General features: G+C 46.0%; 1 protein-coding gene across 2 annotated transcripts in view; it reads left to right on the forward strand.

Moving 5' to 3' along the window:
* LOC126184695 (uncharacterized) overlaps positions 1-20333 on the forward strand; it is a 236989-nt gene extending 216656 nt beyond the window's left edge. For both annotated transcript variants that reach the window (XM_049927197.1, XM_049927198.1), the window contains one exon: positions 17825-20333. In XM_049927197.1, coding sequence (XP_049783154.1) covers positions 17825-18040 — 216 coding nt within the window. In that variant the 3' untranslated portion in view covers positions 18041-20333. The remainder of the gene's footprint in view (positions 1-17824) is intronic.
* Positions 20334-27417: the final 7084 nt, after the last annotated feature.

Genomic DNA, 27417 nt, shown 5'->3' on the forward strand with positions numbered 1-27417 from the left:
GGCTAGCGAGCGGTTGTATATGATTGCTAACAATTTTCCAATCTGTAGGTGCAGATCTATCAGCTAGCGAGCGGTTGTATATGATTGCTAAGTAGGGAGCTATCGTATCAGCGTAATCTGAAAGGAACCTAATCTGTATACAATCTGGACCTGAAGACTTGCCCATATCAAGCGATTTGAGTTGCTTCGCAACCCCTAAGGTGTCTACTTCTAAGAAACTCATGCTAGAAGCTGTTCGTCTTTCAAATTCTGGAATATTCCGTTAGTCTTCCCTGGCGAAGGAATTTCGGAAAACTGCGTTCAATAAATCCGCTTTAGCGGCACAGTCGTCGGTAACAGTACCATCGGCACTGTGCAGCGAAGGTATTGACTGCGTCTTGCCGCATGTGTACTTTACATACGACCAGAATTTCTTCGAAATTTCTACTAAATTTCGAGACAATATTTCGTTGTGGAACCTATTAAAGGCATCTCGCATTGAAGTCCGTGTCAAATTTCGCGCGTCTAAATTTTATCCAATCTTCGGGATTTCGCGTTCTTCTGAACTTTACATGCATTTTCCGTTGCCTCTGCAACAGCGTTCGGACCTGGTTTGTGTACCATGGGGGATCAGTTCCATCTCTTACCAATTTATGAGGTATGACTCTCTCAATTGCTGTTGCTACTATATCTTTGAATTTGAGCCACATCTCGTCTACATTTGCATAGTCAGTTCGGAAGGAATGGAGATTGTCTCTTAGGAAGGGTTCTAGTGACACTGTATCCGCTTTTTTAAATAAAATTATTTTGCGTTTGTTTCTGGTGGATTTGGAAGAAACGGTATTGAGCCTAGCTACAACGACCTTGTGATCACTAATCCCTGTATCAGTCATGATGCTCTCTATTAGCTCTGGATTGTTTGTGGCTAAGGGGTCAAGTGTGTTTTCGCAACCATTTACAATTCACGTGGGTTCGTGGACTAACTGCTCGAAATAATTTTCAGAGAAAGCATTTAGGACAATCTCGGAAGATGTTTTCTGCCTACCACCAGTTTTGAACAAGTATTTTTGCCAACATATCGAGGGAAGGTTAAAGTCCCCACTAACTATAACCGTATGAGTGGGGTATTTATTTGTTATGAGACTCAAATTTTCTCTGAACTGTACTGTACTGTATTATTTTTATTCATTTTTAATCATTATTGTGTTCATTAACCATTTATTCGTGATTTACCCATTGATTTAGGTAATTTCTGTATCATCAGAGTTTTTGTAATTTGTGGTAGCCTCAGACCCAATTACCTCAAACTACTGTGGATGTATTGTGCCTTGGGACTGTACCAGCACTAACATACGAATTACTTATTCCTCGTGTTTGTAAATGCTGCTCCCTTTCCCCAGCCACCAACTGAAAGTTGTTTGTACACATGAGGCTGTTTCTGGTGGGGTAAAACTAATTGCAGGATTACCGGTAAAATGGGTTCATACCATGAGTAGTGCCATGCCTATACCTATACCAGGAAAATTGGCTTATGGTGGGTTGAAACGTATCTGTAGGCATATGGTTATAATGTTAAACCACTTCCATAATGTTAGAGAAATCCCAAATTTTCAAGGTGAAGCATAAACAATAAAAGATTCCTTAGATACTGGTAATGTACACTCATAGTAAACCTCTTATTAGACTTACATGGGAACATAGGAGGAGGGAAAAAGTAGTGGGAATGAGATTAGATCCAGAATCCTCCAGCTTTTGAAACCGAGTGCTTACTCGGTCGGCTACTGATTCCTTGACACCACCCATTAGTATATGTACATGCCTTAAACTTTCAAACTCTGTTTTATCGAAAACTGTGCCTTCCTTTTTATGTATGTTGAAGCCCTAGTCATGATATACACACCCATCAATATGAATCAAAATGGTGTGGGCAAGCACGTACGTATGGTCCCCTTGTTAGTGCTGGATGAGATATTCATGATAAATGCAAGTTAAGTAAGTGGCCTATGTCGCAGACTATGTAAATCCAAACAAGGATTCCATCCGGACCCAGCAACTTACTTGTTTTCATTTCTTTCAGTTACTTCTGTATGCCAGGGATGTGTATTTCTATGTTCTTCGTGCAAGAGTCTGTACAACGGTCAAGTGGTGGTATTTTTATACCTGATTCTGGTGGTCCTGTTACTTTGTTCCAACCGCCAGATGGATTGACTGCAACATTGTGTGCTAGCCATTCAATGCCTGTGCTGTCACTTTTGCTCAAATTGTCAGATTGCATCGAGGAGGTTGTGCAAGACATCTCCGATGCGATCACTTACATCACTGGAACTGCTATTCCCCTTCCTGCAAGTCCCCTTCACTGCCAGCCAGTTCCATGGTGGACCTCAAGGCTTTGCAGTAGCGGTTCAAGATTGCCGAAGAGCCCTGCAACATTTCAAGCAACACCTTTTGCAGGCTAACCTTATATCTTTCAAGTGAGTTCATGCTAAGGCTCACCAGAGAATGCTTAGAGTGGTATGTCTCCTCCATGGGAACACACACACATTTTCATCCCAGGTGTGGGCTGAGCTCTGTAGTTTGCCGGGCTGCCATTGATTGACAGCTGTTAGAGGTCTTTGCCTTTAGAATGGTCTTTGTACTGATGCATCAGTATTTGCTTGAACACACATTGATCCACTTTGCAACAGAATTGGGGTCCTCTTATATGGCTACCTTTCTGCTGCAGGAATGACAAGATGAAGATGTCGCCATGTGTTTCATCCCCTGCCAAGCCCAATCATATAATGAATGTTTCAAATGATAGAGCACAGCAATCAATCGTCCTTTTCTTTCAGGTTTTATTAGGCAGATATAGGTTTTGGCTAGTACTTAGCCATTATCAATGCACTATTTCATGGTATCAATGCATGTCCTAGTACGTCAGCCCCTATTGTTTGGGCTTCTGTCACAGTTAGTTCAAGATGAACCTTTGATTGACTAGGAATTGCTTCAGGCTCCTGCCTCTTCTCACAATATGGCCCTAGGCCCTGATTCACTTTGTAATCAGATGATCTGGCATCTGAGTTTTACTCAAAGAATGTATCAACCCATGGTCTTAAACCATATTTGGCTCGAAGATGTCTTCCCTTCCCAATGGTGAAATAGTATCATTGTCATATTCCTTAAGCAGGGTAAAAACCCAACATCCCAGCAGCACCAACTGATTTGTGCCCCTCCCCCTTTCCCCAAAGCGGCCCACATCTCTTTTGTGAGGACATGCTTGGCCATCATGGGGCCCCAGCACCACTAATCTTTCTGTTCTGCAATTCTATCCTTCTACTACGCATTTTAACTCTTTGCATTTCCACTGGCTGATCATCTTGGTGCTGTCTGTGCGTGGGTATCATTTGTCATTTTGGACACTCATTCTCTTCTCTTCCAGCATTCTACAAGTTTTTATTCATATGTATATGGTCCTTTCGTTGGTTTTGGCATGCTACTCCTTTTCCAAATTTTACAGAAGTGTGGATCTTGTAGGGAAGGTAACCTAATGTGATGTATGTTCCACTTTGTGTGCCTTTGCTCTTTCCATCCTTCATTTCTTGTAAAAAAAAAAAAAAAAACCAGCACGGTAGTCATTCTGTATGGAAGGGGTCATAACGTATGAGCATTGTGGTGCCTGAGTTGGAAACTCCCCATGCAAGCAAAGGAGTATGTGTCCATCATGGCTGGGCCACGGGGACTCCAGGTAACAGTTTACTGACCAGGTTACTGTTGTTGTGGCTGGGTGGTGCCCATGGGGATAACCTCCATTTGGAGTGGATTATACTGTGACAGATGACTCACACATGAAGTGACTTTCTTGTGCTGTGTCTTCAGATGGGAAAGAGTACAATGAAAAGAGATATGACCCCATGACGTTTCCTTCCTTGGCTACGCCATGGGAAGAGGGACAAGCCAGATACCTTGGAGGAAAAACTTCACCCAATAATTGGTATGTACTTGGACTGATGGGGGTACATTTACTGTAATGAAACCGTTATTTTTTATCAGAAACATTGGAGATAAATTGAAAGGAATATCGTCCAGGGGAAAGTTAAGTTTGTGGTGTGCAGGTGTGATGTGAGACCTTATGTCCCACCACCTATGAGGTGCTTCAGGTGTATATGCTGAGGGCGTATGTCATCGTGCTGCATGGCGGACTCAAAATACAGCAATTGTGGATGATCACTCTACGAAAGTAGCCCTTGTGAACATCCACCTTGGTGTATCAATTTCATAATCCTCACCATTCCCCAGTTTGCTTCGTTTTCAGGAAGGAGCAGAATATCCAGGAATATTAATAACTGCTTGTTGTACACTGAGAGACAGAAGAAATATGAGCACCTACACCCTGTGTACATGATGATCAATTACACTATTACCACAACCATCATCCCCCACCCCTCCCCCTTCCGCAGCTTTCCCCAAACCAGGTCTCCCACCACCCTTCTCTCTCTCCCACAGTTCCTTCGGTATTTTCTGTGGGAACCACTTCCTGCACACGGCCGGAGAAGCACTCTCCTTTGGTGCCTACTGGTGACAGCGCTCCCTCTCAGGATCCCTCTCCATGGCAATCCCAAGACCGGAGGCCCGACACCAAACAGTTGCCAAAGGACCCACAGCCTTTCGGTTTCAGGACTATCTGCTCTTCGTGCTCCGTAACCTTACCAAAGGTTACAGTGGAGGAGGCTTCTCCGGTGTGTGTCACCTTCCCCCCCTCATCCCCCCTCCCCCTCTTCCCCCTCCCCCTCTTCCCCCTCCCCCTCTTCCCCCTCCCCCTCTTCCCCCTCCCCCTCTTCCCCCTCCCCCTCTTCCCCCTCCCCCTCTTCCCCCTCCCCCTCTTCCCCCTCCCCCTCTTCCCCCTCCCCCTCTTCCCCCTCCCCCTCTTCCCCCTCCCCCTCTTCCCCCTCCCCCTCTTCCCCCTCCCCCTCTTCCCCCTCCCCCTCTTCCCCCTCCCCCTCTTCCCCCTCCCCCTCTTCCCCCTCCCCCTCTTCCCCCTCCCCCTCTTCCCCCTCCCCCTCTTCCCCCTCCCCCTCTTCCCCCTCCCCCTCTTCCCCCTCCCCCTCTTCCCCCTCCCCCTCTTCCCCCTCCCCCCTCTTCCCTCCTCGCCCCTCTTCCCTCCTCGCCCCTCTTCCCCCTCCCCCTCTTCCCTCCTCGCCCCTCTTCCCTCCTCGCCCCTCTTCCCTCCTCGCCCCTCTTCCCCCCTCGCCCCTCTTCCCCCCTCGCCCCTCTTCCCCCCTCGCCCCTCTTCCCCCCTCGCCCCTCTTCCCCCCTCGCCCCTCTTCCCCCCTCGCCCCTCTTCCCCCCTCGCCCCTCTTCCCCCCTCGCCCCTCTTCCCCCCTCGCCCCTCTTCCCCCCTCGCCCCTCTTCCCCCCTCGCCCCTCTTCCCCCCTCGCCCCTCTTCCCCCCTCGCCCCTCTTCCCCCCTCGCCCCTCTTCCCCCCTCGCCCCTCTTCCCCCCTCGCCCCTCTTCCCCCCTCGCCCCTCTTCCCCCCTCGCCCCTCTTCCCCCCTCGCCCCTCTTCCCCCCTCGCCCCTCTTCCCCCCTCGCCCCTCTTCCCCCCTCGCCCCTCTTCCCCCCTCGCCCCTCTTCCCCCCTCGCCCCTCTTCCCCCCTCGCCCCTCTTCCCCCCTCGCCCCTCTTCCCCCCTCGCCCCTCTTCCCCCCTCGCCCCTCTTCCCCCCTCGCCCCTCTTCCCCCCTCGCCCCTCTTCCCCCCTCGCCCCTCTTCCCCCCTCGCCCCTCTTCCCCCCTCGCCCCTCTTCCCCCCTCGCCCCTCTTCCCCCCTCGCCCCTCTTCCCCCCTCGCCCCTCTTCCCCCCTCGCCCCTCTTCCCCCCTCGCCCCTCTTCCCCCCTCGCCCCTCTTCCCCCCTCGCCCCTCTTCCCCCCTCGCCCCTCTTCCCCCCTCGCCCCTCTTCCCCCCTCGCCCCTCTTCCCCCCTCGCCCCTCTTCCCCCCTCGCCCCTCTTCCCCCCTCGCCCCTCTTCCCCCCTCGCCCCTCTTCCCCCCTCGCCCCTCTTCCCCCCTCGCCCCTCTTCCCCCCTCGCCCCTCTTCCCCCCTCGCCCCTCTTCCCCCCTCGCCCCTCTTCCCCCCTCGCCCCTCTTCCCCCCTCGCCCCTCTTCCCCCCTCGCCCCTCTTCCCCCCTCGCCCCTCTTCCCCCCTCGCCCCTCTTCCCCCCTCGCCCCTCTTCCCCCCTCGCCCCTCTTCCCCCCTCGCCCCTCTTCCCCCCTCGCCCCTCTTCCCCCCTCGCCCCTCTTCCCCCCTCGCCCCTCTTCCCCCCTCGCCCCTCTTCCCCCCTCGCCCCTCTTCCCCCCTCGCCCCTCTTCCCCCCTCGCCCCTCTTCCCCCCTCGCCCCTCTTCCCCCCTCGCCCCTCTTCCCCCCTCGCCCCTCTTCCCGCTCCCCCCTCTTCCCGCTCCCCCCTCTTCCCCAACCTCCCCCCCTCTTCCCCAACCTCCCCCCCTCTTCCCCAACCTCCCCCCCTCTTCCCCAACCTCCCCCCCTCTTCCCCAACCTCCCCCCCTCTTCCCCAACCTCCCCCCCTCTTCCCCAACCTCCCCCCCTCTTCCCCAACCTCCCCCCTCTTCCCCAACCTCCCCCCTCTTCCCCAACCTCCCCCTCTTCCCCAACCTCCCCCTCACCCTCCCCCTCTTCCCCAACCTCCCCCTCACCCTCCCCCTCTTCCCCCCTGCACCCATACTCCCACGGAGATGCCAGATCCACCCATGCAGTAAGCTTCTGAGCCAATGTTTGTGGATGTGATTCCATCCCCCACTGTTGACAGGCAATGATGTTGCATCATAACTGGTCCTCCTGGCCCCTTCACACCTAACCTGGCCACCAGTCATTTGGTCATTCAGTGCAATTGTACCAGTTACTACTGTCGCCTGCTGGAACTACACCATGTTATGCCTTATTTTCTCTTCTTCTGTAGTTTGCCTTGCTGTCCAAGGAATGAACTTCACTGATGACCATCCATGATTATCGTGCATTCTGTCAAAACCTCACAAGAGAGCATCTGGAGCGGTCTGTATTTTGGTTCATACAGATGCAGTCAATGGATGGATTCTCCTTTGCACCTCTTGGAGACAGTAGCAGTACGGGCGCAAAAGACCTCTACAATTATTATTTGCAACATTCACCTACCTCTAGGCAGGCCACCTACTTGTGTTGAATTGGCCTTATTAACACAACAAATTTTCCCCTTCTCTCCTGCTTGCAGACTTCAGCACACATCACCTGCTGTGGGGGAATACCACTTTGTCTGTTAGGGGGCTTTCCAGTTGACCAGCTTTTCACAGACCATGATCTGTCTCTCAGTGATGGCTCTCCTACCCACTTCAGTGCCACGCATGGCACCTCTACAGCTATCGATCTGACAATATCTTCCCCTAATCTTGTGACTTCACTAAATGATTACCTTAGTGGCAGCGACCATTTTCTGATGATATTCTCTCTTCTTTGCCACCACCCAGACTACCATGTTGGGAACTTCACAGAACTGACTACCCTTTGTGCGCCTCTGCTGTTACATTAACTGTCTCTGTTGAACTGTATTGAAGAGGTTGTGCAAGGCATGCTGCTGGAACTGCTTTTTCACTTTCAATGGATCCTCCATTGTCGGTGGGTGCTGTAGTCAACCAAAGACATTACAGTGGCTATTCAGGAGCACTGACAAGCTCAGCAAAGTTTCAGACTTCATACTTCCCAGCCCAACCTTATCACTTTTAAGTGACTTCATACTGAGGCTCACTATCTAATCAGTAAAGGAATGCTAGAAGCATTCCATCCCCTCCCTGGGAACATGTCTCTCTTCATCTCACGTGTGGGTCAAGCTCTGTGGTCTTATGGGCTGCCAGTGATCAACAGCTGTTCCAGGTCTTGTCCTAGAGGATGGGCTTTATACTGGTCTATCTGTTCTTGCAGGAAACCTTGCAACGCACTTGGCGACAGCATCCACGTCCTCTTCCTGTCCGGCTACCTTTCTACTGCAGAAATGACATCTTGAAGACATTCCTTGTTTTTCTCTCCCCACCAAGCTGAATTCTATAATGAACCCTTCACTGACCGGGAAATTCTTCAAGTTCTTGCCTTGCCCCATAACACAGCCCAAGGCCCTGATTCAATTGTCAGATGATCCAGCACCGAATATTCCCCAAAGGGAATATCTCGTCAGGGTCTAAAACAACCTTTGGCCCCAGTGTGCCTTACCCTAACAATGATGAGATACCACTGTTGTTCCATTCCTTATCCAGGTGAGAACCCAATGTCTCTAGACAGTTACTGGTAGATTATGGTAGGTTCTCGAATCTTGGGGCCTTTTGTCCACCTCTGTGTGGTTCCTGAGAGGGAAGATTAATAATCAACCTTCTGCATAAGTTAGAAACAGCAGTCGGACAGGCTTTCTCTAAGCACCAACACCTTTTAGCAGTCTCTCTGACACGCATAAGGCATACGACACCACTTGGAGTCATCACATTGCCCCCCTGTGGGTTCAGGGGTTAGAAGAGATCCAAGGTATTCCTGCCTGTCGTAAGAGGCGACTAAAAGGAGTCTCAAACCTTTCGGCCTTTGTGTGATGGTCCCCTGTAGGGTTTGACCTTCATCTTTCTAAATTTTCCAAAAGAGCAAGCCAATTGGGGAAGGACACCTTACATGGTGCATCGTGTCCCTTGTGCATTGAGATCTTTAGCCCACTTTCTTGTTGAGGCATTGCAGTCCCACTCATCCTCCATCTCTTCAGCGAGGACACCTTTCTGGGTGTGTTTTCCTCCACCCACTATGCAGTGTCATTTTCTGCGCCGCCAACGGTCATGGAATTCTTTGCACCTCATATCCAGCACAGTAGCCAGTCCATTGTGGTGGGGCCGCCATGTACCCTGTTGGTTGTAGCCCCGTGACTACACCGACTGCGCCGTTAACTCCCCACGTATGCCAAGAAGTAGATGCCTGTCACCCTGGGCATCAGGATTCCCCGCAATGGTCATCCTGCCAGATGGCCTTTACTGCGGTTGGGTGGCGCCCGTGGGGAGGGCCCCCTGGTCGGAGTGGGTGGCATCAGGGCAGATAACACGCCATGAAGCATAGTAAGTCATATCTTGCTGGTGATCTGCCGCCAGCAGTCTCTAAGCAGGCAAAGTCTAACTTCAGTGCTAAGAAAGATGACCCCAAATTGTTCCCCTCACTGGCCATACCATGGGAGAAACGCCGGGCTAAGGATGGCAGTGAAGCTTATTCGCCCCTGTACCTCATATGTACAAGAGTTGATGGGGAATCTTTCATGTCCATGAAACCTCAGTTTTTTGTGGAGCATTTGCAGGACAAGTTTGGGGAGGTGGAGGGCTTGTCCAAAATGCGCTATGGGTCGCTCTTGATAAAAACAGCATCCTCTGCCCAGTCACGGCCGTTATTTGCTTGTGACAAGTTGGAGGATGTTTCTGTTACCATCACGCCCCATAAGAGCTTAAATATGGTCCAGGGTATTATATTCCATAGGGACCTTCTTTTGCAGTCTGACGATGAGCTGCACTCCAATTCAGAGCAACGAGATGTTCATTTTGTCTGGCGCATCCATTGAGATCCAAGGGATAATCAGGTTGCCACTGGTGCCTTCATCTTGGACTTCAAGGGTGACACATTGCCCGAGAAGGTCAAGGTGATGGTCAACCTCTGTGATGTCAAGCCATATATACCTGCCTCAATGCGGCGCTTTAAGTGCTGGAAGTTCGGCCATATGTCTTCCTGCTGTGCTTCCAGCGTCACATGTCGAGATTGTGGACATCTTTCACATCCCAATATTCCGTGTGCCCCATCTCCCATCTGTGTCAACTGCGGAGAGCATCATTCAGCTTGCTCACCAGATTGCAGGATTTTACAGAAAGAGAGGAAAATCGTGGAATATAAGACCCTGGACCGACTGACCTACACTGAGGCTAAGAGGAAATTTGAGCGCCTACATCCTGTGGCTGTGACCCACTCTTACACTGCCACTGTGAGAACAGCTATCACCCCATCAGTTCCTCGCATTCCTGTCGCCTCTCAGAACCAGAAGACTACACCTGCCCCCGTGATGGTGGAGGGCAACTTTCCACCCTGTTGCTCCTGCACCACCTGACATCGGGGATGTCAGTCACCATTTCTGAGCTGGAGAAGCATAAGTCTTCTTCGGCTCCTCTCACTAGGAAGGGGTCCCTCGGGTCATTCCCTTCCCAGGTTTCTGAAAGTGGGAAAGATGACACCCACCAGTGGCTGAAGAGTCCGAAAGCGGCTGGTCATAGGGCTTCATGCTCATCCTCATTCCCAGAGACTGAATCAGTGAAGTCCTCCCAGCCAGGGAAACCCAAGGAGCAGTGAGAGAAATCCAATAAGAAAATCCCTAAGACCAACGAAATAGCCGTGGCACCCACACCACCACTACCTACAAGCTCTGTGCCTGTAGCTGAGGACCTAGATCTCATTGGATCCACAGACACAATGGATATAGATTGCTCAGGCAAAAAGTCGGTGGCAGCAAGTGACCCTGAGGTGTAAACGCGTTCCCAGTCTCACAATGACGACATCCTCCAGTGGAATTGCGGCTGTTTTTTCCACTGCCCGGCTGAGCTACGACAACTGTTAAGCTTTACACCTGCTTTCTCCATTGCCCTCCAGGAAACCTGGTTCCCAGCAATGTGGATCCCTGCCTTCTGCAGCTATAAGGGCTACTACAGGAACCATAGAGACTATAATAGAGTGTCGGGTGGAGTTTGCATTTATGTCCTAAACTCAGTCTGTAGTGTACCTGTGCCCCTTCAAACCCCTTTTGAAGCTGTGGCTGTCAGAATAAGGACAACACAGGAAATAACTGTCTGCAAGGTATATCTCCCTCCAGATGGTGCAGTATCCCTGAATTTACTAGCTGCACTGATTGATGAACTCCCTAAACCTTTCCTACTTTTGGGAGATTTTAACACCCATAACCCCTTGTGGTGTGGCAACGTGCTTACTGGCCGAGGCAGAGATGTCGAAAATTTACTGTCGCAATTCGACCTCTGCCTCTTAAATAATGGGGCCACCACACATTTCAGTGTGGCTCGTGGTAGTTACTTGGCCATTTATTTATCAATTTGCAGCCCAGGACTTCTCCCATTTATCCACTGGAGATCACATGATGCCCTGTGTGATAGTGACCACTTCCCCATCTTCCTGTCACTGCCCCAGTGTCAGTTCCACAGAAGCCTGCCCAGATGGGCTTCAGACAAGGCGGACTGGAAAACTTTCACCTCTGCTGTCTCCGTTGAATCTCCCTCACACAGTAACATCGACATGATGGTTTAACAGATGACAACAACAATCATTTCTTCCCTGGAGCAACTTATAGCCTTGAAACAGCTCCGTGCCTGCGTTCGCCACCGTATCAAACGACAGAAGCAGGATTGCTGGGAGAGATAGGTCTCGACCATTGGGTGCCATACGTCACCTTCCCAAGTCTGGGCAAAGATAAAACTTGTTTTCAGGTACCAGACCCCAACAGGTGTCCCCGCTGTTAACAAAAATGGTGTGTTATCTACTGACGCAAACGCGATTGCTGAGCACCTCTATGTCGGAGAATTGCCCCACAGCCATTCGCACTCTCAAACGGCGGCTGGAAGGGAAAGTTCTATCATTCACTACATGCCACAATGAATACTATAACACCCCATTTACAGAGTGGGAACTTCTCAGTGCCCTTGCACATTGCCTGACACAGCTCCTGGGCCATATCGGATCCACAGTCAGATGATTAAACATCTCTCACCTGACTACAAGCGAAATTTTCTCGTCATCTTCAACCAGATCTGGTGCGATGGTGTCTTTCCATTGCAGTGGCAGGAGAGCACCATCATTCTGGTGCTCAAACCTGGTAAAAACCCTCTTGATGTGGATAGCTATCAGCTCATCAGCCTCAACAACATTCTTTGTAATCTGCTGGAACGTATGGTGTGTTGTCAATTGGGTTGGGTCGTGGGGTCACGTGACCTACTGCCTTTTTTTACGAAAAGCCTATGACACAACCTGGCGACATCATATCCTTGCCACATTATACGAGTGGGGTCTCCAAGGCCAGCTCCCAATTTTTATCCAAAATTTCATGTCACTTCGTACTTTCCGTATCCAAGTTGGTGCCTCCCATAGTTCCCCCCATATCTAGGAGAATGGGGCCTGTAGGGCTCTGTATTGAGTGTCTCTATTTTTAGTGGCTATTAACTGTCTAGCAGCAGCTGTAGGGCCGTCCCTCTCACCTTCTCTGTATGCAGACGACTTCTGCATTTTGTACTGCTCCACCAGCATTGGTGTTGCTGAACAGCATCTACACGAAGCCATCCACAAGGCGCAGTCATGGGCTCTAGCCCACAGTTTCCAAGTTTTCGGCCACAGAGTCGTTTGTTATGCTGTTCTGTCGGCGTCGCACCATTCATCCAGAACCAGGACTTTACCTTCATGGTGATCCACTCACTGTAGTGGAGCCATATCGATTCTTAGGACTGGTTTTCGATGCCCGATTGACGTGGCTTCCGCACCTTCGTCAGCTGAAGCAGAAGTGCTGGCAGCACAACAATGTCCTCTGCTGCCTGAGCAACACCAAATGGGGTGCAGATCGCTCTACACGGCTGCAGCTCTATAAAGCCCCTGTTCAACCCCACCTTGACTACGGGAGTCTGGTTTATGGTTTGGTGGGACCCTCAGTGTTGAGTTTATCAACCCAGTGCACCACTGTGGCATTCACCTAGTGACAGGAGCTTTTAGAACAAGTCCAGAGACCAGCGTCCTGGTGGAGGCCGGAGTCCCTCCATTGCAGGTCAGGCGTGCACACTGCTGCACAGTTACATTGCACCTGTTCGTAGTTCTCCTGCGCATCTGAATCACTGTCTCCTTTTCTCACCCACGGCAGTTCATCTCCTGCATCAGCGGCCCAGGTCTGGGCTTCCTTCTTTCCGAACTGGAGTCCTTGCCTTTACCACCTATACCCGAGGTCCATTTACGTACACCTCCATGCTGTACACCTAGGCTGCGGCTTTGCCTGGACCTTTCACATGGCCTTAAGGATTCAATTAACCCCACAGCTCCCTGCTGCCACTTCCTCTCAATTCTTGACATGTACCGAGGCCACGAAGTGGTTTACACTGACTGCTCGATGGCTGATGCTCACGTCAGCTTCGCATATGTCCGTGGAGGAGATATTGAACAGCATTCCTTGCCTGCTGGCTGCAGTGTTTTCACTGCCAAGCTGGTGGCTATATCTCGTGCTCTTGAGCACATCCGTTCATGCGCTGTGGAGTCTTTTCTTCTGTGTACTGACTCCTTGAGCAGCCTACAAGCTATCAACCAGTGCTATCCTTGTCATCCTTTGGTAGCGACCATTCAGGCACCCATCTATGCCCTGGAATGGTTCAGTCGTTCAGTGGGGTTTGTCTGGACCCCAGGTCATGTCGGAATCCCAGGCTACGTAGAAACTGCTTATGGATATCGCCTTCTCTGGAACTGACCTGCATTCAGTACTACGCCGCAACGTTTTCCGTCTTTGGGAGACGTAATGTCATAATTTCAGCACGCGCAACAAACTGCATGCCATTAAGGAGACTATGAATGTCTGGCAGTCCTCCATGCAGGCCTCTTGCAGGGGCTCTGTGGTTCTCTGTCGGCTCTGCATTGGCCATGCTTGGTTGACACACGACTACCTCCTGCACTGTGATGGCCCGCCTCAGTGTTGGTGCGGCGCCCGGCTGACAGTGGTCCGTATCTTGGTGAGCTGTCCTCCTTTGGCTGCCCTGCGACAGACTCTTCAGTTACCGGACTCGTTGCCATTAATTTTAGCTGACAACTCCTCATTGGCTAATTTTGTTTTACATTTTACACATGACGGTGGGTTGTATCATCCTGTATAAGTGTTACTGCATGCCCTTTGTCCCTTTGTGTTCTCCACTCATAATTCTTTTAGGGTGGATGTTTTAATGTGTCACAGAGTGGATGGCTTTTCCTTTTTATTCTCATGGTTGCCCAGCCACGGTCATCTGCTCTCTTGTTTTTACTCCTTTTACCCGATTCTTCTATCTGTGGTTTTCTTTTCCTGTTTTGTCCATAGTCTCTCTCTCTCTCTCTCTCTCTCTCTCTCTCTCTCTCTCTCTCTCTCTCTCTCTCTCTCTCTCTCTCTTCTTTCTTTTTTTTTTGTGGGCAGGGGACAAGGGACTGATGATCTTGCAATTTGGTCCCTTCCCCCCCCCCCCCCCCCCCTCTTTTAAACCAAGCAACCAACCGTCATCACATTGGACTCGCCTTCCATAACTAGGGGTATCAAGACCCCCTACCGTATTTTATTCATCATTTTTTTATCCCACTGGTGGTTCCGGGTTAGTCAGCACTTCACTCATCTCCCCACGGTTCCAAGAGAATGGTGTCCCACAGGGTTCTGTGTTGAGAGTCACACTCTTCATCACCTTCAATGGGCTAGTGACATTTGTTGGGCCGCTAGTCACCCTTGCGTTATATGTCAGCTATTTTTGCATTTGATACAGCATCTACTTGGTAGCCTCTGCTGAGTGCCATGTCCAAGGTGCCATCCGGTGGGCCTCTGCTTGGGCTCTTTACCATGGTTTCCAGTTCTCTTCTACAAAAACGACGGTCATGCATTTTTGCCATTGCACCACAGTCCATCCTGATCCAGAACTCTACTTAAGTACCAAGCTGACTTGGCTGCCCCATATTCATCACCTGAAGACTAGCTGCATGTGGAAGCTCAACACTCTCTGCTTCCTTGCCCATACATCTTGTGGTTCAGATCATTCTGCTCTTATCTGTATTTACTGGGCCCTGGTTTCATCCCAATTGGACTGTGGTTTCCAGGTTTATGGTTGGATGGCTCCTTCAGCTTAGAAACTGTTTGAACCCAGTCCATCATCGTGGCATGCATCTGGCCACTGGTGCCTTTCAGACAGTCTCCTTGCCGAAGATGGTACTACCTCTTGGTCTCCTATGTAATCACCCTCCAACAATTCCTGATCATCCCACATATCTCATTCTCTTTACATAGGACAGATGTTGTCCTGATTCCCACCCACAGGCAGGATTACCAGATGGAGTGCACCATGCTTCCTTCTGCCAGGAACACTCTACATCCTTCTTGGACTGTGCTTCCCACGTTTTCTCATGTAGTCCCCCTTTAGTGATGCCCAGGTCACGGATTAGAACCAATACTTTCCAAGGTCCTAAATTTTGTCAACCCCACAAACTTTCTGTCTCTGTTATATCCAGGTTTTAGAGTTCCACGTTGCTACCATTCTTTATATAGACAGCTCTAAAACTGTTGATCAGATGGGATATGATTTACATTTCCTGTCAGTATGTAATCCCATTCACTGCCAGGAACATAGTGTGGTTACAGCAGAGCTGACAGCTGGTAGCAGAGTTCTCTGTTTTATTAAATGGGCTTCCCTCGGTGTTGTTTTAATATATCCTGACTCAGTGAATAGTCTCCAGGGTCAGGATGGCTGGGGGTGGGACGACTCTTGTCTCTTGCAGAGCCCCGGGGATGCTGACCTAATACCTTACATATTTCTCTCCTCTGGTTTTTATTATTGACTGTCCAACTGATGTCTGTTATGTTTTAGCTCTTTCACTTTGTAGAATCTGCCAACTATGAGACTATCTTTGCTCAGTAACAGTCTTAGCCCTTCCTCAGGCTGGCCGTGGTCGGATGCAGGTGGGGTCTTTCGTGCTATTGGGTGCGCCAATGGAGATCACTCGTCTGCTGTAACCTATGTACTGGCTCAATTCATACACTTCTCCAGAAATTCTGCCTCAGCTCTGGCATTAGTATTGCTTTCAATGTCTCAGTCTTTCTGCTACTACATACTTCAATTGTAAGAACACGTACGTCACTAATTGTGGATGACCTATCCCTGGATCTATGCACTCATGACCTGCTATTGGTTCTAGGAACTGATGACCTGTTCGTACCTAAAGCCTCAGTCAACCATCCAAGCCAGACTAATCAAAATGCTCTTTACCTAATTGAGGATAATCATCTGTTTTATAACATTACCATGATAAAAGTTTGCTGCTTTTGTAGCAGAAGCAGTAGGCTTTTTCTGCTGTCATGAAATGTGGGCTTTGGGATGGCTCTGACAAAAGTGCATCCTATATCGAGGTACAAAGCAGAGTAGTGAATGGAAAGAAAGAGTACTATTCTCATTACAGTGGTATCATAACAAAGACAGTATATCCTTCTTGATTTTAAGTTCCCAGTTCCTTGTTATTTTCTGGGTGTGCGTTGGCTCCTCAGAGTTATTGCCATGGTCAGTGGTTGTGTTCAGTGCATACTAGATGGCACTTATTTGTCCTTCACCAGTCCAATGGGTGGCTTTACATTTGTGTGCACTCATATTTGTGCCGTGTGTTGCCTCTCACAGTTTATTATATAAACATTACAAAACAAATAAGTCTTAATACACAAATATACTACAAGTAAAAAAGTAAAATCAAATTCCTGTCGAGCCAAAAATAACAAATACAGTCACATGACAGAACATATAATTTTTTAGCTCTACGCGTCAGTGTGAAGCGAATTAGTGATGTTCCCAAATGGAATGTTACGTACCAGTGTGTGTGTTGTGGATGTGAACACTTTCGAAAAATACTGGCGATATGAAAATGGTTGTGTAATTTGTTCACGATATCTCTGCGTTTTTGTAAAATGATCTCAGTAATGATTATATTAAGTCTTGAAACTGACTGTCCCAGAAAATCACATTGTGCAGGTCAGGTGGTATGGTACAAAAGTATGGAACACAGATCTATGCAAGTTGACTGCATTTTTCATAATACCCTAATGAGTCAATCTCCTTATTTGTTCCCTGTAGCTTCATGTGAGTTACAGCAACTGTTATAGAAAATCAGCTTGCAAATGTTCTGGTTGCTTATTTGCATCATTTAACTTTATTAAGCGTGGCATGTAGTAGTAGAAAATGGTGATTAAATATTTTGTTCCTCTCTGATAATACACTGCCATCTTTTCATTCTCCCAAAGTAGAGCTGGACTATCATTTTGCCCTGCCACTTTACAACTGAGATAATCATATGAAAGCTCTCTTGTGTACTGGGTGGCGCTAATGTATTTGATAACACTCCTGTAGTTCACAAGCTTGTCTGTGATGAAACTTTGTAAATATGTTGAGTGTTTCTCTTTCTTCATTCCATTATTTAGCATGTGCAACAAGCTCCTGTTTATCCAGGATAATTTGGACCCAAGACAGTGTGAATAATTGAAAAACATATAATCCAAAATACACCGTTTTTAACAGAAACTGCATTTTACTGTATTTACAAAACATGCTAAAGTCACACTTAAAAACGTACTGCATTATTTCAGTATTACCAATCAGAAATGAGAATTTTATTTACAAAATAGTCCTTAAAACACAGTGTAATTCATATCATTTGCCTCCTGTTCACGTTTGGGAAATAATCATACAATTATTTCTGTTTCAATTCTCATTCCCTTCTTTCTGATGACCATATTTTCTGGAGGGTCAAAATGTGAGTATAATCCAGAGCTTTGTTCTGCATACTTCAGTAGATCAGGGCAAATCAGTGCTTTGGTGCAAGTGATAAAATGTGAATCGCACTGATAATAGTATGTTGTAAACAAAAATACTCACTTATTGTAGTAGGAATACTTAAAGCCTAGATTTTTTAAAAATGCAGAACTATACAGTGTTAATCCATACATTTTTAACTGGGAAGGTTTTTTAAGAAATCTTCACATTAGTGAAGTGCACTTGTCAATTGAATAATTTTTGTTTTATTGATTTCTTTACAGGAGGTGGGGCCCATTGTGAAGGTCAGGCAAATGTATCGAACCGAATTTACCATTCAGTCAAATGATGTATTTCAGTTTCTAAAAGTATTACTTGTGAGAGGTATTCTTAAAATGCCGTTATCACCATATATTGAAAGACTAATAACCCTTGGGAAAAATACAATAATAATAATGCCTCGAAATAATATTACATCACAAGTGGAAGATCAACGCTGAATTGATACACAAAGTACTAGTGTATACTTCCTTGAAAGATGTGCTGCCCATTTAATTAATGACAGTAACAGTCTTCCGTGCTATACACTTGAAAATGTTATTCACTAGTAGTTAGCAAATACTGATGTACACTTTTTTGAAAAAATGTTGTCATGAAGCTGCAAATGTGTATTGATTGAAGTCCATAGATTTTAGTTGAAAATTCTGGATTATTGTATGATCAGCTAATAATGTGAAGCACACTTAAGTAATAATTAGGGTATGTATGACTGCCTTTTTAATAAAAGACAAAGCCTTCCAAAGAATGGAGTGAGGGGTTGGTGTGTAGTGATGCCATTATGTTTTAAAAATTATGGCAATGAAATTTCATTGGCTGTGTATAAATTAAGGCATAAAGAATAATAGAGGTGTTGAGTTTTGAGACACACAGACAAGACCAAGAACTTAGAGAAAACATGCACAAACGACTAAGTAGTGGCAGCAGACTACATGAGGCCATGACACCAGCTCGATTGGAGTGAGGGGTTGTATGGTGTGATGTGGGTGACGGGAGAAAGGAGACAGGGAGTGGGAGGGAGGGTTGAGGAAGGTTGGCAAATGGCTGCAAAGGAGAGGCAGCAGGTGCATAGGAAAGGAATGCAGAACAAGCACAGGCATCAACGTTGGTGAGCACAGGCAATGCGAGATGACGTTAAGGAGTTGACTGGGAGGGGGAGCTGAGCAGAGGAAGACTGGGGTAGAGCTTGTGGCTACAGGATGAACGAAGTTAAGATCCTGGGGTATATGTGGATGTGGAGGTGCTTGTAGAGCAGGGGGCTAGCAGAGATCTTGGCTGGGAGGATTGCAAGATTGAAAGGTGTACTGCAAGTCAACTCCCACTACATAAGTGAGAGAAGCTGGTGTTACGGAGAAGAATCCACATAGTGTGTGTTGTGCTCAGCATCCTGTTCCTCCTGTAGGATATAAACACTGTCCTTGGCCACTTTTGTGCCAGTGTCCAGTCATTTGGATGGACAGTTAACTGGGTGTCATGATGCCATCAAATGCCTTTTGGATGACTTTGCATGTTTAAGTCTTCTAAGAGTTGTCAGCTCTCCTCCTCAAATTATTGTTTCACAAATCAAAGGCTGATGCACTTGAACAAGGTGTGAAGTGTCTGAATTACCTTTAAAAATGTAAAATGAACTTTCCTACAATCTCATCATCTCACACTTGATACATGATGCATGGTGGTACTTAAAGTGCTGCAAAGTGTGTTTAAGGTGTGATGTACAAACAGTGTTAATGATGGCAATGGATACGGGGTTCCATTCTCTTGACTGTCACTGTAGTGAGCCAATCAACCAATAGATCTTCAGTGCACTGCGACATCTTAGTTGCTAGTGAGCACCATGGGAGCAATATTAGGTTTCAATATTGGTGTGCTCCTCATCCCTCAGCCCTACATACTGGTCAAAAAATTTACCAAGTTCCTTATACTTTGAGCTCTTTCCATGAGTTTGTGCAATGACTAGCTCACGAATATTAAATTTGGGTTCCTATCTATCTATTATTGGCATTAATCTGCAGTCTGCTTCCAACAATTTCCTATTTAGGCTTGCTTCAGGTACCCTAACAGCCAAAAAGTTTATATCTTAACTTCAAAATCAACCAATCTTCTAATGAAATCAGAACAGTGTGGGACATAATTAGGAGGGAAACAGGTGCCCACTGTGCCAGTAAAACTGAAGACATCATCTTATATATTGATGATAATTGTATAAGCAACCAAGAGATAAATGTAAAACTCTTCACTGACAATTTCTTTATTATTGCTGAGCAAATAGGCTACAATGGCTCCTTAGAAAGTGCCATTCAGATACTGAAACACCATTTTCCTAATCCTATAAGGGATATAAGGGTATCCTCCCAGAACTAGAAATGAAATGACTAAAATCATTGCCTCTTTGGAAAGCAAAGGATCATCAGATGTAGAAAATATTTACAGCAAACTTCTACAAGTATGCTCAGATTAATTATGTAAAGTTTTGGCACACATATTTAATGGTTTTGTATATCAGGTGTGACATTACCTAATAGTTTTCAGCTGAGTTATAGCTCTCAAACTGGCAGTCCACACGAGTAAACCATCTGCTAATTTATCCTCAGATGCAGAGACTGCCTTTGTTTTATGGGCTACCAAAGATCCAGAAAACAGGTTGTGTTTGTCCCGTTTTGAACACTATTGGGTCACCAACTTACAGACTGGCAAAACATGATGTGTGCTTCACATCAAGAACATTGGTGATTTCATCAACCATGGTCAAGATGATATATTGGTCAGTTTTGAAGTTGTCTCCATATTTACACTCCCTGTCAAAGATTGCATAGGTCTCCTCTCCCAGTTACTCAATTGCACAATTGTGGGATTGTTTAAGCACATGTTGAAATCATCATATTTCATATATGACAGCCAGTATTTCCATCAGTTCAATGCTGTACGATGGGAAGTCTGTTAGCTCCATCTACAGTCAACCATTTTATGGAGAAATCCAAAGACATCACTTGGGACACAGCTCCAGATAAGCCAAGTTGCTTTTATCGCTACGTCAGTGACACTTTTAATATCTGGTCCCACGGATGTGAAAAATGGGGAGACCTATTAGAACACCTGAAAGGCATTCACAGCCACATTAGGTTTATGATGGAAGTAGAGATAGATGATGAATTGACCTTCCTTGATATCCTTGTTCACCACACAATGTGCACAGGAAACCTGCACTCACGGATCGGTATCTGCAAGCTCTTAGCCACCACCATCCAGCACAAAAAGTGGCATTCTGAACACCTTTGTCCACCATGCTAAATTCGTCTCAGTCACTGAAAAATCTGCCACTAGAACTAAGCCACCTCCTAAAAGTTTTCTGGGAAAATGGCTGCAATCACATCCCAGTATCACAGAGATACCTGCCTTTCTGTAGCACAGTGTCGGGAAGGATTAGCTGGCTCCTGAAGAGACAAAACATCTCATCAGTGTTCACACCCCAGCAAAAATACAACAGCTTATGAGATCTGTGAAGGATGAACTAGATCTTAGAACACCTGGTGTGTACAAAATTCAATGTCAATGTGGTTGCTAATATGTTGACCAAGCAGTATGCACTTGGAGCAACACCAGATGGAACACGAGAGGTGCTTATGGCCTACGCTGTCTGGAAAAAATCAGCTGTGGCAGAACACAGTTTAGAAATTCAACACCAAATTCTATTGGATGAAACTTCTGTCATTATGAGAATGGAGGGATTTTGGGATAGTGTCATAAAAGAAGCGGTAGAAATAAAAATATCTGAAAACACCATCAACAAGAACGGTGGTTTGCAGCTCAGTACAGCCTGGAATCCAGCCATTGTGAGGTTGAAGCGGGCACAATAGAGCAGGATGAAAATAGTACCAGATTTCTCAAGGAAGAGAGCACTAAATCACATCACATCACAGCTAGCAGCACGGCTATGTAATAGTGAGGCCACAGTTACATTCCAGTCATTTACATCTTGACAATAGCTGAGGAGAGCTCAGTCAAGAGCTCATGAGATTTTAACCCTTTGACACAGCTGGAAGCCTGAGAAGACTCCTATTAATTTCCTGATGATGCTCATACTTCAAGTAACTGGACTATGCACAACTCTGTTTAAAAAATGATAGCTTGATAATGTCATAGGATCAAGCTGCACATCCCTTATTTCATGCCCAGCAGCTGACTTGCTGCAAATAATAATCTGAAGCTGTGATGCTCCAGTCAAATAGGTGTATGCATTGGCCAGAACTGTGAATTAAGAAAATACACAGAAACATAAAATAAAAAATAAATGAATAATTTAATTAAAAAAAGTTATATTCTAATGTTTGTAATTGATGTAGATAACAGAGAAAAATGATGAATAATATTTATTCATGAAAGTATACCTCAACTAAACAAAAAGTGTCTGTGATATCCATTAAAATACAGACAGAAAATAACCATATAAAATGCAGCAAAATTGCATTGAGAGCATTATGAGAATGGTAGCATAATCCCGGAGCTAAATAGACATCCAAAATGCATGAAAACTAAGTTCATTTTGTGATCCCAATACAAGAAATATTCACCAGCTCAAAATGGGTAAGACTTCAGCATGGTGATTAACAAATTAACACGCATGAGATAACGAGTACAAACTCATACTCACTCTATTCTCAATTCCGTAATGCAATGGGAAAAAGTTGGAGAATAGTAACGGTCCTTCACCGTCAAGAATCAATCACCTACACAATCGAATAACTCACTTTGCCGTAGGAAAATTTGCCTTCTTCCAGAAAAAAATGTAAAAGTGTCTATTCCGTAATCGAATCGGAAAAAGTTAGAGAACTGTAGCGGCTGTTCCCTGTCCAGAATCAATCACCTATAAAACTGAATAACTCACTTCACCTCTGGCAAGTGTGCCTTCTTCGAAAACAAATGTGAAAGTGTGTGCAAAAGTTGAAGTATCATAGCAGCTGTTCGCTGCCCAGAATCTATCGCCCAGTCAACGAAAAAACACACTATATCACTAGCAGGTCTGGTTTCTTCAGGAAGAAACGTAAAAGTCCAGAATTGCTTCATAGAGTACAAGACCTGAAACAAGTCTCTCTCCACTTGACTCCCGTGGTGTTCTACCCCTGGCTGCTTCTGCATTGGCTAAGACCATACCCACCAAAAATGCATCATTATTAAGTACTACAGACATGATCTGACTCAACTTGATCTCTTCCCGCAAGAAACTAATATATTAAAACATAATTTAAATAAAGAAATGTTATAAACATTTGGTCACACTCAGATCATTTACAATAATTACAAATAAGGGTTTGTTCATAAATAAATAAGCTAGTGTCTTGGTCAAGTGTGCTCACATTAAATGACAGCAAATTGTCATTAAATATTGTTTAAACAATTATTTACACCTGGTTGGTAGAAGTACATTATGGTTCTCTTTTCAATAGTGTAACAGCTAATACGTCATTGACCATTCCTTAAATCACTGTGATTCTGTATTAGCAATTGTAATCTATAGTTAAATAAATATCTAGAAAAAATTGTAATGTATTCATTAAATAGATACAGTATGAGAAGATATGAAGTATTCATGCTACATTCATTAGCTGTGTTATTGTGGATAATGCAATGTTCTGACAAATATTTGCATAATAAAAACATGCAAAAAACCTAATAAATCAGAAATTAAAGTAGATAAAGATATTGTGCTTTCAGGGATGATAGCTGTAGTTCAATGATTTTGTTTAAGGTATCGCTTGTTGCAATTGCCTGAAGTGTTTAAAAGTTGTTAATTCAGAGGTTCATTGCGAAAATGTTTTTGTCAGTGTAAAATATGAACTTTTGTAGTTTTAAAGGTGATGAGAATATTGTTGTGTCAGTGGATGCACCTCATTTTTATGAGATCACAGATGTATTCAGAGTTGCTTTATTATGTGACTGATTTATTGTCGAATTTCTAAGGACTGTGAGAAGCCATATTTGAGCCTATCTGAAACTCTGCCATTGCTGATGCATCGTTTCTTCTTCTGAGCAACTGACCTCTGTCCAAATTCCCTATATTGAGGTTTACCTACGTCCAGGCCTTCACTGTCACCTCTGCAATTGGACTCATATGGAGCGGTCGCGGAGCATCCCCGGCTGTGGGGCTCTCTGCTATCATTCTGCTGCACAAACAAATTCACCTCACCTTGTACCAGTTCAAGGCAGCTGCTAGCTGGCCTACATAAGTGTTACGTTACATGGGGTCTTTTCCCACATGACACGAACCTTGCTACAGTAAAGTCTTTCTAGAAAAATGGAGAGACGATACAAGTCACCCACTATTTGTTTAACACCTCTTCACCTTATTTGCAAAAATCCTTGAGAAAATATTGCATACCAGAATTGTGAAGCACCTCAGGTTTTGACATCATCAGTGAAAGATGGTTTGGTTTCCAGGAAGGTAAGTCCACAATGGAAGCTGAATTTTCTTTCACATGCAATGCATTGGCATCCCTAGATAAGAAAATGAAGCCACTTTGGATATTGTGTGAGCTTTCTCAGGCTTTGGCTGGGTGAATCACAAAACATTTCTCAGCTTTTTTTCTCGTACAAACCATGCAAACTGACTATGTTACTATACTAGCAGCGGAATAATCAACAAACAGACACAGAGAGTTACTCCACACCAGCAGATGGCCAAATACAGGTCATCCAGCCTCTTCCACATCTAGCTGCTGGTCTACAGGCTGCTGCTGGATGTGATGTTGCCACAGCTTAAATCAGTGCCATCCAGCTGCCTTCTAGGTGGCTCCAACTCACCTCGGGGCATCTCCAGGGGGCCTATGGGTTGTCAGGCACCTTATGTAAGTCTTGACAGAGCATGCTACTGTTCTTCACTGAGGCAGCACACAGTCACGTTTGCGTTCTCACCTGCTGTAAGCAGAGCATACTACCTTGAGTTTTGCTGAGGTAGCCATGGCTGCCTGCCTTTGAGTCACTTCCTGCAGCCATTGTGTATTTGTGTGAGCTAACTGAGAATTTCTGATTTCCCAGCCACTGAGAAACTGATAGTATGCACCCTACATGCAGCACTGCATCCTGAATCAGCTATCCCATGGAACTGATGATCTAGTAGTTTAGCCCCTTTAAACACATAATTACCATCAATCATCACTATCCCAGAAAACGAATGTCCAAAGCCGCAACCCTGTTCAAATGGTGTCAGAAGCAGCCAATGATAGCAAGTCATGTTGCAGTTCAGTGTTGTTCAGCATACTTTTTTTTACTCGTGTGATTCGAGAAAGAGGACTCAGGGATTGATTTGAATGAATGTAGATGTAACACAAAAGAAACATATTCTGGTCTATACCCACTCAGATGTGAATAGTGTTAATTTCCTGAGGCACAATGCCTTGTGTGCTCATTCGTATCCACAGATCTGTTTTAAGTGTTATAGGCCTGGTCATTATGCCAGAGAATGCAAAGAGAGTGCTTGGTTGGCACTCAGCCATAAGGATTAAGTAGGGTTTGTAAAGTTATAGCATTTATATTAGTGTTAAGTATTTCCATGCATTTGTACTACTGTTGTAGACACAGGCTTTACAATGAGCAAACTATGGGAGAAAGGGTTACCATTACAGAGGTCTTTGCCAGAGCAAGTGGCTCAAATTAAGGAAGATAACAGGGACTTGTATAGACAGATGCATTAAAAGAGGACAGGGCCTCGCCTATTTTATTAGTACCCATCCTAGGTACTAGGGCCACTACTCCAGTTGCTCCATTCTTGAGTAAATCAGGATAGGATGTGCTAGCATTTCTGGGCAACCTGTAGACAGCTCTGAAGCCAAGTTATCAACCAGAGGGACTGTTGTACTGTAGTGGTCACCCCTCATTTCAGGGTTTTTAGTGAGCATGGAAGTTGAGCAGGTGATGTAGTGACACTACTGGTGTAGGAGGCCGAGCTCTGGAGCTGGTGAGGACAGATGTTATACACCCTACTGCCTCAGTGAAACAGCATTATCTGGGATCATGTTTTTTACTCATGATTTTTACAGTACAGAATGTCTTCTTCAGTGTTGCAGAAGGCACACTGATTCACACACTTCCATGCTACGAGGGATGCAGGCACAGTGCTGAATTGGCTTCATCTGTTATGTGGGCTGGTGTCCAAAAGTGCTGTCGTACATACAGCCCAGATAGGAGTCAGCAGGCACAAGTCTACTGTGGCTTCCAGCCTGCTTGTGCAATTCGGCTTAGGACTCTCTAAGAGGGAAGTACTCTTAAGTGAGTGCCAACAACATATCATGGATGGCAGGTGTTGTGAAAGCAGAAACCCAGGACCCAGACGACACAAGGAGGCGAGACTCAGGTGTCATGCCCAACAGTTTGGAGGCAGAAGTTTGCACTCTCACAATGCTTATTTGCCAGGGGAAGGCCCAGGCTCACGCTCATCTTCTTCGATCACAGCAGCGACTGAACAGCAGTAGCTGCTTGCAACAGCTAAGTCCCACTACAGCCGACTGACTGTGGTGTCAGAGGTGAAGTCTTCTCTCTGCCGTAGGCTGCACATCATGATTCGCCAGTCATGTTATTCTGTAAATAGTGAGACTATCATACCGCCAGAATCAGGAGGGGGGGGGGGGGGGGGGGGAGGAATGGGATGACCAGACACTGAGTCTGAAGCTTCCGAAATGGTTGTATTGGAGCTGGTCATAACATCATCACGGCAGATGATGCACTCACTATTTGGAGGTTTCAGTGGACTTGTCCCAACCGAGAAGGCTCAGTTATTGCCTTTTCCCCCTTGCCTTTGCACGTTCTGTCTCTGCAAGGCGCACAAATTTGATGCTTTAATTGCTGTCATTCTGCACTGTTTGGGCTTCTTGATTATGGCTCGTCTCTGTGTAACAATGTATTATGAGTGGTGCTGTGCCTTTTCCAACATAGCACTGATTTTGTGCTCCAGATACCAGTTGTGGCGCACAATATGAGCTGGACCTGATTCTATAGTGCCCGCACCAAACAATAACATGGTCATGTGCCTGTTGTAATACCTTGTTTCTCAGTGACAGTGGAACTGCTACCAATGGTCCACATTTTGTTGCACCTGGGAATTGAATTTACTGTACAACAGTCCTCCCTCCTTCAAGAAAATCATCCATAATTTTACTCTGGCGTACCCAGAACAACTGCAACTTACATAGATGACACTGACACCAGTTTATATCATGCAGTCCCACTTAATGTCTGATGAGAGTGAGTTACATTACTTCTTTCCACTTAAACCTAGGTTTTATTCCCCAATACAGTCAATATCTAACTCATTCTATCTGCTATAATTTAATTACCGGTATTCGTACAATTCTGTTGCTACTGCTTAGTTATGGCCTCAAGCTATTCTATGAGAATCTGGTGCAAAGGTCTAGTTGCTTGGAAAACAATACTCTGGAGTTCAATGGCTAGTTCAGGACTGCGCCTCCTACTACTCCTTTGATGAAAAGCAGTAGCATCAGGACTACAATTATTCTTTGAGTAAAATGCCATTATGCCACCTGAGGGAAAGGAATTTCCACCAATACCCTGTCTCCTCAAAAATGAGTGCCCGCACTATAACACAAATAAGTGATTTTAACAAGTGACCTGCTAATCCCTAACACATAATACATGTGTAACAGTAGAAAACACAAAATTAATACAATAAGGAACATACAATGCAGCAATACACTTTTATGTACAGCTAGTTTCATGATCCCAGTATGCAGGATGCCTTGTGTGCAGTAAAGTATTGGTGGCGCATTCCTCCTAACCTCCCTTGGTTGTCTACTCTGCAATGGCATTGGTACTG

The sequence above is a fragment of the Schistocerca cancellata genome, chromosome 4, assembly GCF_023864275.1.
Source record: "Schistocerca cancellata isolate TAMUIC-IGC-003103 chromosome 4, iqSchCanc2.1, whole genome shotgun sequence".
Taxonomy (NCBI): Eukaryota; Metazoa; Arthropoda; class Insecta; order Orthoptera; family Acrididae; genus Schistocerca; species Schistocerca cancellata.